Source organism: Setaria viridis, chromosome 2 (genome assembly GCF_005286985.2).
Source record: "Setaria viridis chromosome 2, Setaria_viridis_v4.0, whole genome shotgun sequence".
NCBI lineage: Eukaryota > Viridiplantae > Streptophyta > Magnoliopsida > Poales > Poaceae > Setaria > Setaria viridis.
This window is the reverse complement of record NC_048264.2, coordinates 4386090-4401805: the sequence shown is the minus strand read 5'-3', so window position 1 is coordinate 4401805 and position 15716 is coordinate 4386090. Positions and strand designations below refer to the sequence as shown.

General features: G+C 44.5%; 2 protein-coding genes across 2 annotated transcripts; both read right to left on the bottom strand.

Moving 5' to 3' along the window:
• Positions 1-1920: 1920 nt before the first annotated feature.
• Positions 1921-7620, bottom strand: LOC117846144 (uncharacterized). The gene is made up of 6 exons (XM_072292047.1): positions 7177-7620; positions 6437-6655; positions 2856-2899; positions 2562-2757; positions 2380-2472; positions 1921-2055 (listed from the first exon to the last, which is right to left on the bottom strand). The coding sequence occupies exons 1-2, from the start codon at positions 7515-7517 to the stop codon at positions 6487-6489; spliced, it is 510 nt and encodes a 169-aa protein (XP_072148148.1). The 5' UTR covers positions 7518-7620; the 3' UTR covers positions 1921-2055; positions 2380-2472; positions 2562-2757; positions 2856-2899; positions 6437-6486.
• A 1719-nt stretch (positions 7621-9339) lies between these two features.
• On the bottom strand, positions 9340-12794 carry LOC117842350 (heat stress transcription factor A-2b). Its single transcript, XM_034722762.2, has 3 exons — positions 12598-12794; positions 11826-12492; positions 9340-10608 (listed from the first exon to the last, which is right to left on the bottom strand). Exons 2-3 carry the CDS (start codon positions 12138-12140, stop codon positions 9826-9828), a joined length of 1098 nt encoding a protein of 365 aa, XP_034578653.1. The 5' UTR covers positions 12141-12492; positions 12598-12794; the 3' UTR covers positions 9340-9825.
• Positions 12795-15716: the final 2922 nt, after the last annotated feature.

The window sequence follows — 15716 nt, the reverse complement described above, 5'->3', positions numbered from 1 at the left end:
GAATCTTCAATTGTTATTTTAATAAGGCAAAGCTAAGAGAAAACAAGTCTCCGTATTGACTATAAAAATATCATATTAATAAAATAGAAAAAAATACAATCGTCCCCCTGTTCTTAAAGAAAAGAAGGCGTTTTGGATAACATAGCTGTGTGGCCACTATTTTCAGTAAGAAGATATTATATAAACATAAAAAAATATTATATTATGACTTTCAGTAGTATTCTAAATTTTCAAACTGAATATTCTAAAAGCTGTCAATAGTGGTTAGATTTTCAAAAGGTTGATTGGAATCTTGTTCAAAATATCATCTTGACATGGAAGTAATAGAAAACTAAAACTACGAATGATAAAAATAAAATAAAAGTTTGATTTACATACAATTCGTAAGCAAAATATATAATAAAGAGAGCAAATAGATATGAGCCATAAAAATTACAATTCATTTTCTAATAAATTCCTCATAAAATGAAGTATAGGATATTATAGGATAAAAATATCAAATTAATTTTGACAGGAATTTAGAAGCAATAGATAATCAAAATTTATATTAAATTCATTTTAAAATATAAACAGGAATTTAGAAGCAATAGATACCAAATGCCATATATGTTGACTTGCATGAGAGGTGGTGCTTGGTTGGAGCAGATCGTACCGAAGTATCGACATGCATGGGCACTCATCGGCAGGGGAGGTGAAACAGCCACACAGGTAACAAAAAAGGGCGGCCCATGCTTTGGAGATTATAAAGTAGGGAGGATGGAAGGGGCTCACATGTGGGACCCGCACGTATGTGCAATTGGAGGAGAAGCACACACTGATAGGCATCTGGACCGCACGACAACAGGAAAGGGGAGGAAAAAATCAAGGTACCAGTGACTGTCACTGTCTAAGGTCAATAATTCGAGTCAATCGAGACTTGTCATAAGACCTATCGAGTTCCCTGGAGTACTCAACAGTGAAGTGGATGTATCAGCCAAGTCAGTCAATGCTAGTTGTCTAGATGTTTGCCGTGTCGACACAATTGAGAGTGTTCAAGACCACATCTCTCCTGGTGCGGTTTCCCGTTCAATCGCCATCGATGGATAATTTAGCTTCATCAAGAATCACTTTTTACTGTTGTTCTTTGTTTCTGGGGAATGGCACGGCGTTGTTTCTTTTATTTCTTTCTGCCCCCTTTAGAGCAATGAGACGAGAGTGTTTTATTTGCGTTATACTTAAAAACTCGGTTTGCAGATATAATCATATAAAGATAGTGTTGGCTACACCACACACAGAAAATTCCATACTCTTAAAATTCTGTAGTTTTCGATGGATGCCATGTGTTGCGGCTCGTTGCGCTCGCCTTCACCGAGTACTCACTTAGCCGGTGCGCTGTTCATAATCGAGTACCTAGTTACAGAGCAATGGCGAAGGACAGTGAAGGTCAATAATTCAAGTCAGTCGAGGCTGGTCATAAGACCTATCGAGTTCCCTGGAGTGCTCAACAGGCCAAGTTAGTCAATGCTAGCTGTCTGGATGTTTGCCGTGTCGATACAATCGCCATCGATGGTTAATTTAGCTTCATCTAAAACCACTTTTTACAGTTGTTCTTTGTTTCTGGGGCATGGCACGGCTTTGTTTCTGTTATTCCTTTCTCCCCCTTTACAGCAATGACACGAGAGTGTTTTATTTACGGTGTTACTTAAAAACTCGGTTTGCAGATATAATCATATAAAGAGTGTGTTGGCCACACCGCACACTGAAAATTCTACAGTTTTTTTTATGGATGTCATGTGCTGGCGCTGTTGCACTCGCCTTCACCGAGTACTCACTTAGCCGGCACGCTGTTCATAATCGAGTATCTAGGTTTGAGAGCAATGACGAAGGACAGTGAAGGCAACTGTAACACGGCGAGGTACCCCGAGTCGCGAATAGAAGGTACCTGGCGAGAAATCTTGCCGGAGCTCCCTCAGCGGCTCACCGGAGCCCGCAGGTTCAGGTTCCAAGGAAGAATACTGTGGTGTGGAGTGGGGCCGTCTGGCGCTGCAAAGGTCCTGGTGCGGTGAGCGATGACGCCTGGTGCGCAAACAGAAGAGCGAAATTAGAGGGACCGAACGACGAAAGGAGAGGAGGCCTCGGTTGGACCTGATGACCTGAAACGCGAGAGAGAGAGAGAGAGAGAGAGAGAGAGAGAGAGAGAGAGAGAGAGAGAGAGAGAGAGAGAGAGAGAGGGAGGGAGAGCGAGAGAGAGAGAGAGAGAGAGAGAGAGAGCAGACCTGCTGGCCGAGATGGATCCGTAAGTTGGGGGAAATAGTTGACCAGAAAAAAAAGAACAGCCCATATTGAGATAGGAGGTTAGAGAAACAATTTCAGGATTTCATTTTAAGATCGGGAGTTCACCAGGATTCTTGGAACTAAATAAAGCCATAGAGAAAATCCACCAGAACATAATTTTGCCAGCCCATTAGTCTATTTTCCCCCCTTGATTTGAGCCTGAAACATAATTTTACCAGCCCATTAATCCACCGGAACATAATTTTACCAGAACATAATTGATTTGAGCCATGCATAAACATACGCACCAATAATATTCCAACAAAACACTCCTCTCTTCTCAAATGAAGAGGAGACATTCCACATTCCTGAAATAACCTGAAGCAGATGGTGTAACCTAACCCTAACCGGTCTGCAAGAAAGGCGGCAACGAGAAACGAAACATCAACAGAGAAGCGCTGACAACAGTTTGTGCTTGGCTCTTGCAGGAATTCCATCCATGATCTGCCAATGCAAACAACAGTGATAGTGAACCATTACATAGTAATTTTAACCATATAATTTTAAAGTAATTTTAACCATATAAATATGATGAAACTAACCTTCTATTTGAATTGTCTTGCAGCATTCCTATTCCAAGATCATACTGTTGCACAAAAACAAAGAGAACATGAAGGCAAATATTGAAGAGAATTCAAACGATTGATCTAAAAGTTTAACAAAAATAAATTGAAAAAAAACGAAGTCTTATACAGCCAACTAAAGAACATTTCACCTAGCTATGCCCTTCTTTTCATGCATATGCAGAACACAAAGAGATGTTAAATGAGAAGAACCTGTCTTCCTCTCTATAGCAGTACTTCACAGGATCAAGTGTGTGCTATAAATATCCAAGAAGAAAAGAAAACTATATTAAAGAAACATGCCTCAAGTTTCGAGTAAGCAGACTGTCCTGACAACTAGCCAAATTAGAGTGAGATAGCTAATGCAGGGTTGTAGATAAGACCTGTACTAACTAGCAACTACCACTGGTGGAGGGCTTCTCCAGTGAACCGTACATGATATTTATCTTAAGTGCAGTAAAGCCGAAGTTGTGGGCCATCAGGTCCGGAAGCCCAACGTTATCCTTGTTGGGCCTGAATGGCTAAGGTAGTTAAGATAGGCTCATGAACGGGCATCGCTGCAGCGTAGCTGGCGCAGCATGTAAGAGGATTAAATAGTCATCGTGAGGGAAAGAAGAACTGGATTTGGGACTCATCGGCTCTGCGGCGGCGAGCTTCGACTCGAGAACACTAGGGAGTTCCTCATCCATGTGTATCCAAATTCTAGAATACTCCATATACATTACGTAGTTCATTGTTGGGAGATAATTTGTTCTGTGAGTTGCATCTAGGGTGTGACATTTGGTTCACAGCTATTTCGATCCAAAAACCACCACTACCACCGCATCGGAATACGAGTGAACGTGATGGAGGAGATGTGTGCTGTGATACTGGCCAAGCTCGAGGAACTAGATCAGACGTGGGATGACATGAATCGGAAGATCGAGGAAAGGAATGCTCAGTTGTGCCACCGTGCTGAGCCACCGGCATCTTCAACCCCCCCTTCACTGACCTCCTTTCCACCACAGGATGCCTCTGTTGTCATTCTCGTCACGGCCACAGAGCTTCAACTAGTGGCGCCCACCAGGTGTTCGATGGTGGGTCCTAGCCAGGCCACCTGCTTTCAAGTGCCTACAGCCATGACCTCAGCATCACCAACAGCTTTCTGCGTCGTTCTGTGAGGGCCACCGAGGTTCTAGAGATGGTGCCCACAAGGTGTCCAAAGACTTCCCTTTACCATGACACCTGCATTCTTGTGTCCAAGACCGCATCCTCGGCACTTCCCTCTACCTCAACCAATACTTTGACCAGGATGCCGCCTTAGCCATCTCTATCACCACTTTGGAGAGCTAATCCGTGATGCCCACTAGGTGTTCAATGCCCAGTCATATCCACATTGCTTGTGTTCCACCGACCGCAAGTACTCTAGCCACCACCGCAACTTTGTTCACCACAATCAACAACAACAACGTCTGCGACTTCCAAAGCGAGAGCCCGGCTCCAACAGATGACGTGTTTCTGTTGTGTATTGGCACTGGTGTCTACAATGCCCGCAAGGTGTTCAGGGTAGTGCCAGTATTCCTGTTCCTGCAACATGCTATACTGCATGGAGTTTGCACAGTGCAGATGATCTAAGGCCAATATTATGGATGCCATTCAGCCAAGTAGAGATGGTGAGCTTCTGAAGCATCCATGGCCACCGCTAATACAAGTGGAGATTGTGGATAGTGGTGCTGAGATACAACCAGCACCTTGGCCGGCTTTCAGTTTCAGTTGCTATCAAGTTGGAATGCTGTCAAAACACCAATGGCTAATAGCGGCTGATGTGTTGATCAGTCCACAGTCCAAACCACATGGATGTGTGAGAGGTATGGTATGACGACTTCAGCATACAGTTCTGGGTGAAGGACTTTTACTTCGTAGAGCTAATAACGTCAAGTATCTGAAATGCATGTGTGAGTATGCTGTTAGTGCAAAATATATCCTTATGGCTGTGATCCATATTGACTGCCAATTCTACTAGAGTCAAGGTGAGAAAGCAGTGGTAGAAAGATTACCTTCATTCAACTAGTGATGTGCAGCCTACGATTCTAGGATCATCAGTGGTAAGAATTGTGAAGTGGCTGTCTTAGGAACCATGGCATCAGAGATAAAATCTTCTTGCGTACAAATTTGCCTAGTGAGCATGTGCATAGTGAGGCCTTTACATTTTCAAATCAGGATGGAGTGTGGGAATCAATTTGATGTTTGCTACAGGCGAGGACTTGGTTTGTTTCAGTCATACCTTCATGCTATTTTATTTGATCATGAAGCTTGCAAGTTGAACTATGGATGGATGGTTACAGCTGAGCTGTCTGGTTAACCTAATGGCCAAGAAATGAATGTATCTACATACCAATAGAACTATTCCAGTCATTTCTCTTGTGTAGCTGCATGCCCATTTAACTGGTTAATTCTCGAGTGGCGAGTGGCGACAAACACTGAATAAGCTGTTACAAATAGCTATGCAAGGATATATGTTAGCTAAAGGTCTGGAGATGATGCTACTGTCACAACCAGCATATCAAGAATTCTGCTATTTTGGGAATACAAACTGGAAAGCGCATGACAAATATATGGTGCATAAATGGATGATTGCGGAACTGGCCTTATTTCTATGGTGGAATTACAACAGTGCAGTTCAGTATGATGTCTCCTATTTATGCCTCTTGTGATGCAGCACACTAATGTGGAGGAACAGCTCCACGTTGCTGCTACAAATAGATAAATATAGCACAAGTATTGGAGGAACCTCTCCAATGTGCTAATAGGTAGAAACAGCACAAAGTGTTGAAGGAACCATTTTAACGTGCTGAGCTACATATCGTTCTAGAGACGAAGATAGATCAAAAGGTCGAATCCGAATCCACGGATAGCAAGAGCTTAATCCAAAGCCCTTAGGGTACAAGATCTAGTCCAGGATCTAAAGGGTAGAACATGTTCTGTTCATAAGGTAGTGGGTACATCAAAACCAAGTTACAAACTTGAGGCTTGGCTCTATTTATAGGCTCATAAGCCTTACACAACTCACAACTAATATGACAGCTAGATAACAACAACTCATGTATAGCTAATAGACAGCTAAGCTTCAAGATACTTCTTGATCACACTAGTGTAGTAGTATTGTAGTAGTAAAAACCAAAATTGCAACTAATTTTTGAAGTGTCTAGAGATGGGTCATGGGTGTATCTTTTCAGAGCAGAAGAGTGGGACTTGTCTTCTAACTCTTGATAGCAAAATTCAGTTTGGACTTTGACACACTGGAATGTTCATGAACCATTTGGCTATATTTGGTGTCCCTCATCATCTTGGCTTAACATAGTCAGAATATGCTGGTACTGTAATATATGGTGGAAGCAAGGAATAAAGTTGTGCAGTTAGATCATGATGGAATAAATCAAAAAGTCACAAAATCAGTCACAGAGGACTATAAACACCCGAGAGTATGTTAGCATTTTCGTAACTTAAATGCATGCTATAGTAGACACAATAGGTAACTACAAATGTTTACAGAAAAATAGAGACAAGGTAAGGCTTATTACCTGGAGCATAGAAGCTCATGTAGGGTAGGACAGCGTAGTAGCTGCCTCTCTCACCTAACTTCTTTATCTTCTGACTTGATCTCAAGTGTGAATACTCCAGCTTCTGTCTCCAAGAAGATGGTATATGTGCTTTCAGCAAAGCCAATCAGTTCAGACGGAAATGATTTGTTCCGAGCTGGAGAAGACTCTGAAGTTGAATGACTCCGTGTAGCGTCCATCCTGCAGATGAGTTGCCAGTCAGCCATGACCACAGGTGGAGGTTGTCACACTCGATGGCGGCAAATCCCAACCCTCCATCCTCTACAGCCATGAGGATACCCATCTGCTCGGACACTTCTGGTGCATCAATCACCGAGAGGCCCTGCCCCCCCAGGTCGTATTTGAGGATAGCCTTCCCTAGCTGAACAGTAAAATAGAGTGCATTGCCGATGAGGATGCTGGGCTTCGTCTCAATGTAGGAGTGGAGGTCCACCATGGTGGAGGCTCTGAAATCAGCGGTGGTGATCGCGCTCCAGCCACGGGTCTCCGACGAGTACATGCTTGCCCAAGTGACGGCCTCCTCATCGTCGGTGCCCACGAAGACCACGAGAAAGGGGCCGCTGCTGCAGTCAAGGTGATCACAGTTTGCCGCCGCGCACAGCACTGCTCCGGTGTCGTACGCGTGCGAGTAGGGGGGCGGGGGCAGGTGCTGCTGGTCGCCACTGACGGGGTCCCAGACGACGAGGTCGGACGGTTCGAACCTGTGGACGAGGACGCGGCCGTGGCGGGAGTCGAGAGCCCACCAGTTCTGGCAGTTGAACACCGGTGAGGAGCAGCGGGAGGCGGTGGTGGGGACGAAGCGGGGGATCGCACCGTTCTCGTAGAGGTTGTGGACGAAGCCGAGGAGGGGCGGCCTGCGGTGGCGCTCGCGGTAGCCGCGGCGGAAGGCGGGGTCGGAGAGGACCCGGAGCCAGGGCTTGCAGACGAGCGCGAAGCGGACGAGGTGCGCGGGCTCCTCCGGCGGGATCCGGAGGAGGATCTCGCCCAGGATCTCTTCCATCAGATCCGGCGGCACGGGCGGGCGGCGCTGCGGCGGCGACATGGGGGATTTTGGGCGGCGGCGGCGCGGCGTGGGGTTTGGATTTGGTCGGGAGCGGCGCGCCGGCGGCGCGCGACAACAGGAAAGGGATAGAGGAATGGGCTGGGTGACCGCTGGCTGGGCCCGGCGAAAGGAATGGGTCAGGCCGAAAGCAAGAGAAAGATTAGGCCCGCGAAGGCAAGAGAAAGATTAGGAGAGAGATTGGACCCAAATGTTTAAAGGATTAAAGTGATTTTTTTGCGGGTAGGATTAAAGTGAATTGAATTTAGGGGAATATATGAACTAACTAAACCTAGTTCGCAACTTAAATCTACACAAAAAAAACCATAAAAATCCTGAATGGCTCATGAAAATTTTTAATGCTTTTTTCCTAATCCAAATGTAAATTTTTTTTAAACGAGTAAAATAAATTGAAACGAGAATCCAAATGTATTTTTGGAGTGAATTTGAAATGCTTAGCTCAAACTAAACCGTGTATTCTAATTATTTCAAAAAAATCAAAATTTAAGTGTTTTGCACGTGGTTCCAAATGGTTAAACTCAAGGTGTCGCAGAGGTGAAGCACGGACCTCAGTAATCATCCTAAGGTCAATATTGCAACAGATTTAGGCTAAATCCGTTGGCAGATATGCACAACACACTTGTTACAGATTTAGGCTGAAAGTTATGAATCTTAAGTTAAAACGACTCATAGTTTGGTACAGAGGGAGTAGCTAGGAAACATATTGTTCCAATAACAGTGCAAGCCTCTCCTATCCTATAAGTTTCATTTCCCTGTTTTCGCATACAGAAAAAAAAAATTCCCCGCGGAAAATCTATGCTAGTTCTTGCGTTCCAAACTGGCACTGGCAGCCATGTAATATAAAGCTGGCTCTCTCAGTTTCAGGATAAGGCGCGCTACATGGAGATTCGAGCATGTTGATTCTTGGCCATTGAATGTACAGGTTATAAGCAGACAAGTTTCAATAACTGGTACCATATGCGAGCACGTAGAGGTTTCGGACCCGTTCGCTTCAGCTTATAAGCCGGCTGAAAAGTTGAAACGGCTGATTTGTTGTGAGAGGAAAATACTGTTTGGTGACTGATAAGCCGGCTGTATAAGCTGAAGCGAACAGGCCCGAGCCCTTGTTTAGTTCACCCTAACTCCTAACTTTGGCACTATGCAAAAAGAAGATTCTCCATCACATCAAACTTGCGGTACATGCATGGAGTACTAAATGTAGACGAAATTAAAAACTAATTGCATAGTTTTGTTGTACTTTGCGAGACGAATCTTTTGAGCCTAATTAATCAATGTTTGGACAATAATTCATAAATACAAACGAAACGCTACAGTGTGCTACAGTGCTAGCACAGTAATTTTGGCACTCCAAATTTTGGCAATTAAATAAGGCCTAGTAACCACAGTGCAAGATTATATCGCATGAAGCTTTTGCACTTGACAGTGACAGTGACACATGACCTAAGACGTCACTGTTAACATGATCACAAATAGCTTCAAACAGCTGGAACGCAACAGCATTCCAGCTGCTCTTAGTTCAGGGAAAGGAGTCCGCTTCTTGTCTCTGAGATTTTAAGACATGCTCTACAAGCACTGTCGACATCACAACCCTCCTCTTGGCTCTTATCCTCTATTATCTGGCGGCAACTCTTTTTTCGAAATGTCTTTCAAGTTTTCGTGTGAAATGCGATACTATTACCAACAAGGACATCGCACAAGCAAACTGAATATACTGAACCGAGAACTTTCAAGATACAAGAGAAACAAGGACATTACATAAGCAAACGGAATGTATTACTGGAAGTCAATGATGACACCAGAGAAATTAGGATTGCACCTAGCAAAGCTGCTGTTATAGTGAGATATTGTGAGTCCATTTACAAGTCTACACCTTTTAAGTAACATCAGAATATCGACAGAACAAAGTATGCTACTGCATAAACAAAAGACAATCAGCACATCACCGCCTACCAGAGTACCAGAACATGCAGGGATCAACAGCATTACCCGTTGCACATTCTGATAGACAAAAAGCTGTAAGCAACCAACAGATCACTTGTTGTCTAAAAAAAACAGAGCAATGCCGGTGGCAATCAGCAATCACCAGAGTCAATCAGATCAGATGAACTTGGCGTTCTATGGTGCTTTTCATGGAAGTAAGCTCTCCCTTGACAAGGAGTTCAGCAGGCATAGAAACCCCAAGCCACGAACAATTGCCATCTTGCTATCACAGTATAACTCAGAAAGCTGCAGATTGTGATACGATGAAAATGACAAAAGGTGATGGCAATGTGATGCAATGAAACAAAAACTATTCCCTGGACGTCGGGCCATCTGAGTTGAGATAGCCCATCTTCTCGGACAGCACATTCATATCATCCTCGATAACAGGGTTGTCATTCTCCTCACCAAGTCCTTCATTCAGCAATTGCTCCCAGAAGTTGTCAGTCAAGTCCTCCTGGGGCATGTCAGGCTGCTGCTCAGAGGTACCAAGATCAATATCCTGTGGCTCAGCCAGGCCTTGGCCATCGAAAGCTGGACTCTCAAGATCAGTTGGGATCCCATCAACGAGGAATTCGACCGACTCCTGGGGGTTAAATAGCACTGGTGAACCTTGCTCTAGGCTGCTACCAGCCCCCAATTCATCAACCTCAGGTCCCTGATCAATGCGGCGTCTTCTTTTCTTTGAAATAGCATCTTGGAGCTCCTTTCTCATCTCATTCTGGGAAACCAGGTGCTTTAAGAATTCAGGGTTCCGCATGACACGTGCCAAGAATGCCATCATCTGCTGTTGCTTTTGCTCAGTGCCTTGCAGCCTATCCTCCATAGCCTTGAGATTTGCCTTTGTGTTCTGCTGCTCCTGCCTTAGCTTCAACACTTCTGCCATCAATAGTTGCTTGTCTCTCTTCAGCTGGTCAATCTCTGCATCATATCCAAAGTGCCCCACCTCAAGATATGGCCCAAGAGACTGTTGGTTTGAGGCATTCTGAGCAGGAGGTTTTCGACGCCTGATGTTCTTCAGGAGGTGCCTCTGTCCCCGTAAAAAACCCTCATTTGCAAATTCCCACCGATCAGGATCCACCTTCCTGAAACCCTGAATTATCAGGCATGGGTTAGCTTCAAAAAACCTCAATGCAGGAAGACATGACTGGTTTATTGGCAGTAAAAAAGGTCAATTTTTCTTTATATCAGTGTTAACAGTTAATGTGTAATACTGTAATTACACAAAAAATATGTCCTATATTTACCTCATTCAGATATGTTCCAGTTCACTTTGCATAATGTCAGTTTGCATGTTTTCAGTTCTTTCTCCATTTTATTTGTTAATTTTCTGCTTCAATCATCATCCTTATCTACTATTTTGAAGGCCACTCATTTCTCTCTCATTCAAAAGCAAACACGTGGATAGTAAAGCCTAACAAAAAGATTTGAGGTCAGGATTATAAAAATATTGTTGCAATCGAAATATTGACTTTATTCAGAGAGAAGCGTGCCCAAGAGAGGAAGAATGCAGTAATGCACAGTGCAAGATTGCATGAAGTTTTTCAGTTGACAATGACACATGACCTAAGACATCACTGTTGCACCATGCACATGATCACAAATAGCTTCAAAGAGGTGGCACGCGACAGTATTCCAGCTGTTCTTAATTCAAGGAAAGGAGCTCTGACATCAATACATGAAGTACAGCACATGTAGGGCAATGTTTGTTGTTGACTGCCTTAAAGAAAAAAAAATAATCCAAAGACATATTGTTGCTTATAGATAAATGTGTGCTCGAAACACAGCAGCAATATTTTCCCAAATGCCAACAAGACTTTCTTCTCTATTTTCTTCCTTTAAGGACAATTGAGCCAATGTGGCGAGCTGTGCGTGCCTATGTTCCTCATGATTTAATTTAAGTTAACTGGTCTGGGATTTCTATGCACTTGTACAGAGAAACCTGAAATATGCCGCAACTTAGACTTGCTTGTTTAGTTGATTGTCAATGTCATTCTGAAGTACAAAATGTCCTTATCACGAAGAACAAGAAATGAGATTCCCACTAGGCCACTACTCGATCAGGGAAGTTAAGAGTGCTCTTGAGTGCTTTATTTGTCCTCTCTGCTGTTCTATTGCTTACCAACAAAATAAAAAAAATGCTAATTTCGAGGATTACACCAACTACTTACAAAATAGCCAACAGCATTGCATTTGGGAGCTTTGAGCAAGGGAAAAATAAGCTACAATCATGATTCATCGCTCAAAAACTCAAGCAACACAGACCGCGCAGCACTGCACCGTAAGGGGAATTGGGAAACGAGCACTTACATAGGTGTTGAGCTGCCTGACAAAGCTGGAGAAGTTGTTGTGCTTGAAGTGCCTGGGCAGCAGCACGGTGGCGAAGGCGTGCGGATCCCACACCACGAAGCTGTTGTTGGTGCCGCTCCACGACACAATCGGGTCGGTGGCCGGGTCATCGACCATGTCGTAGGTCTTGGTCAGGAACGGCGGCGGCCCGGCGTCGTGCAGCCCCTCCATCGGCCTCGGCGCCGCAGCCGCGGCAGTGGACGGTCCATCCCCAGCGGCCGCACCGGGCACCAAACCACCATCCCCATGGCTCTCCTCCTTCACCGGGTTCAGCATTGGGTCCAAGGCCAAATCCTACCCTCCCAGCCAAGAAACAACACTAGAATCTCTACTCTGACTCCGGAATGGAATGGATAGTTTGTCACAGTGTCTGTAAGCCCCCTTCTAAGCCAAGCACAGTAACAAGCAGCTGCAACTAATGTGCCAAACACACATACACCCACGCGCGCGGGAGCGCATCGATCTAGCACGGGGATGGGGAACAGGATAAGGTGTTATCCTGGCAAGAACACCTCACCATCTTCTTCCCCACCCTGCAAGCACATGTAGAAACTAGAAAGGCAGCCGAGCCGACAAACTGGGGACCAAAGCACCACGCGCCAGGGGGAAATCAAAGGCGCCGGGGAGCCTGAAACGAACACACCAAAGAGTGAGCTTTTACCGAGCCAAAACCAGAAGCGCGGAGGAGAAATTTTGAGAGGAAAAGGCGGGAGCTTTTGGGCGAGAGAGAGACCTCGCGGTCGCCACCAAGGGGGATCTTTTCTTGGCGCCCCGAGCGCAGCAGCGGGCGGCGGTGGTCACGAGCGCGCGTGGGGTGGCGGCGGCATGCTAGATGTGGCTCGGGGACGGTGTGGGTAGGGATGGCTATTTCGGGAAAGGAAGGTTCTGGAAGGCGGAGGGCCGTGAAGCGGCGGGGACCGGTGGGGGAAGGCGACTAGTGAGTGGGGAGGGACACGGGGTCTGCGGCGCTTGTCGGTTCGGCTAGGGAGGGAGGGCCACGTGGCGAAGATGGGCCTGGGCCTGGGTGTTAGGGTACTAGATAGGTTTGGATTTCACGGTTACAGCTAAAGAAGCTATACAAGCGACGAGCAAGCTCGACGCCAATTTCTCCGTCAAGCAGGCCAAGTTCGATTTCTTACAGCCTCTCATTATTGAGATGAAGCACGGTTGTGTTTATAGTTTTCTTAGTTGGCTTCCTATCCATCAACGAGTCCAATCTAGGTCGACAGACTTTGAGTTGAGCTATCTCTCCCTAGACTTCACGAGACCTACTTGCATCTTCTGCATTGCTACGCCTTCTTCTTTAGAACACGCTTTCTGAGCTGGCGCCTTCTCAGAATCCGTAACATCCACCCTTATTTAGAACTAGCTTGTCCCGCCCGAAACCATTGTCTCAGAACTTCTTCATCCTCCCAAGTAGATAGTGATGGTGGCCAAGATGACCACTGTACCAATACTTGTGCTACATCTCTATCACCTTGGCGGCCAATTCTTCTCTCCAACACATTGACTGGAAATTGAAATGAATAAGTGAGAATTGGCACTCCAGCGCTTACTTGATATGTAGGCCCCACAGCTTGCTTCAGTAAGGATACATGGAACACAACGTGAATGGATGTGGTTGATGGTAACAGTAACTTGTAAGCTACTTACTCAATCTTAACCACTATTTTGTATGGCCCAAAATACTTGAAGGATAACTTGTGATTTGCTTTCTTGTGGAGAGAAGACTATACATAAGGTTGTATTTTCAGATAGACAAAATCTCCCACTTCACTTTCAGTCCTCTTCTTATCAGCTTGGTGCTTTTGCCTTTGTTGAACTCTCACTAGATGTTGTTGCAGCGGTTGTACCATCATTTTTCTCTACTTTAGCCATTCTTGCAAGTCTGGTGTAGCATAAGAATTTACCACATCAATGCCCAAATGCCTAGGGTGTTGTCCATACAAAATCGCAAATGGTGTCTTGTTCAAACTTGAATGGTAACTGATGTTGTACCAAAACTCTACTAAAGATAACCAATCTTTCCATTTGGTGGGGCAGGAGTGAACAAAACATCTGAGATAATCTTCCAGGCACTAATTTACTCATTCCGATTGTCCATCAATCTGTGGATGATAAGCTGAGCTCATTTTCATGTCAGTGCCAGCTAGCTTGAAAAGCTCTTGCCACAATGTGCTGGTAAATATTCTGTCCCTATTTGAAACAATAGCTTCAGGCAATCCATATAGTTTACAGATATGATCCATATATACTTCAACCACCTTGAAAGCAGTGAATGGGTGGGACAATGGTATGAAATGTGCATATTTAGAGAATTTATCCACAACCATCAGAACGCAGTTATATTTTTGGAATTTTGGCAAACCTTTTATGAAGTCCATGGTCACAATCTGCCAAGCAAACTTAGGAACGAGTAAAGGTTGTAGAAGGCCAGGATACTTGACTCTTTCAGATTTGATTTGTTGGTAGACTTGACAAGAGGCTACAAAATCTTTGATCATCTGCTTCATTTTATACCACCTGAACAACTGAAGAGTATCTTGGCCCCCTTAAGTGGGTTTTGTTGATTTAATGACACAAGCTTAAGTGTCTACCAAAGTTTCCAGTGCATAAGCAGGTTTAAAAGGATTATTGGTCAAGGAGCACTTGTGATGGACCCTTCAAAAGGAAATGAAATGATAAACGGCATACTCTCAAGTCTAAATTTATTTTTGGTTTAAATTTGAGTATAGGAATGCCGCACTATTAAGAGGGATGTGTGATCTCTGGTCTTTACGTTGAAAAAGGTGCTCAATATGACCTAACAAACCAATGAGAGACACCCTTTGCACCTGCACATCACATGAGGATACTTAGAGTGGTGCTAACTTGAGAGTTCCAAAAATTTTCGGAGGTTTTTCCGAAATATTTTGGAGGTTCAAAGTTTCCGGAGAAGTTCCGGAGGTCCGGATTTTTTCGAAAAATTCCGGAGGTTCCGGAAGTTTCCGAAGAGAGTTACGGAAATTTTTGGAACTCAACCCCCAACGGCTAGTTTCAGGGTGAAGAAGCTCTCTTGGCTCTGCACTGTGTTGAACTTCAGAAAACCTTCTAACTTCCCTCTTGGCTCCCTTTTGGCTTTCTTTGAGAGATTTGGTGGGGATTCAAGAGAAAGTAAAGGAGAGTGCTAGTGAGCTGAATCTTCATCTCTTGAACACCTTATTCTTCGTCAAGCCGGTGGTTCCGCGTTTGTTACTCTTGGAACTTCAAGCTCCTAGCCGGTTAGGCGTTGCCCGGTTGAGCACCACTAGCCTGCCTCAGGAAGTTTGTATTATCCCGACGATTGAGTAAGTGACTCTAGCTCGACCTTTGTGGTCGCTAGAGGGAGGAAAGTGGCTTAGGAGTGAAAAGCCCACCTTTCGTGGGTCCTCAACGGAGACGTAGACTTTAAGGTGTGAAGGTGAACTCCGGGAAATAAATTCTTGTATCTCTTGTGCTTGTTGTTTTTAATTTCGTTCATTTCAAGCATAGAACTTATTTCTAGGGTTTGAGCTTGATCTACTTTTCTAGTAAGTTTGGAGCTGTGCTATCTTGTGTCAAAGGCTTAGAATAATCTGTTGAACAACCTATGTTCATTGATTTACTTTTTAGCTAGTTTATCTTGAGGTTGTAGTTCAAATCTGTCACTGTCCGGAAAAATCTAAAAATTTCTCCGAAAATTTCTAAAAGTTTCTGAAATTTTCGGAACAATCTCGGGAAATTTCAGGAAGTCACTGATTAACTTGTTGAAAGTTGTAAAAATTTTCAGGTTCGACTATTTACCCCCCTCCCCCGTCTAGTCGACATCCTAGATCTTTTCAACAACTGTTTGAT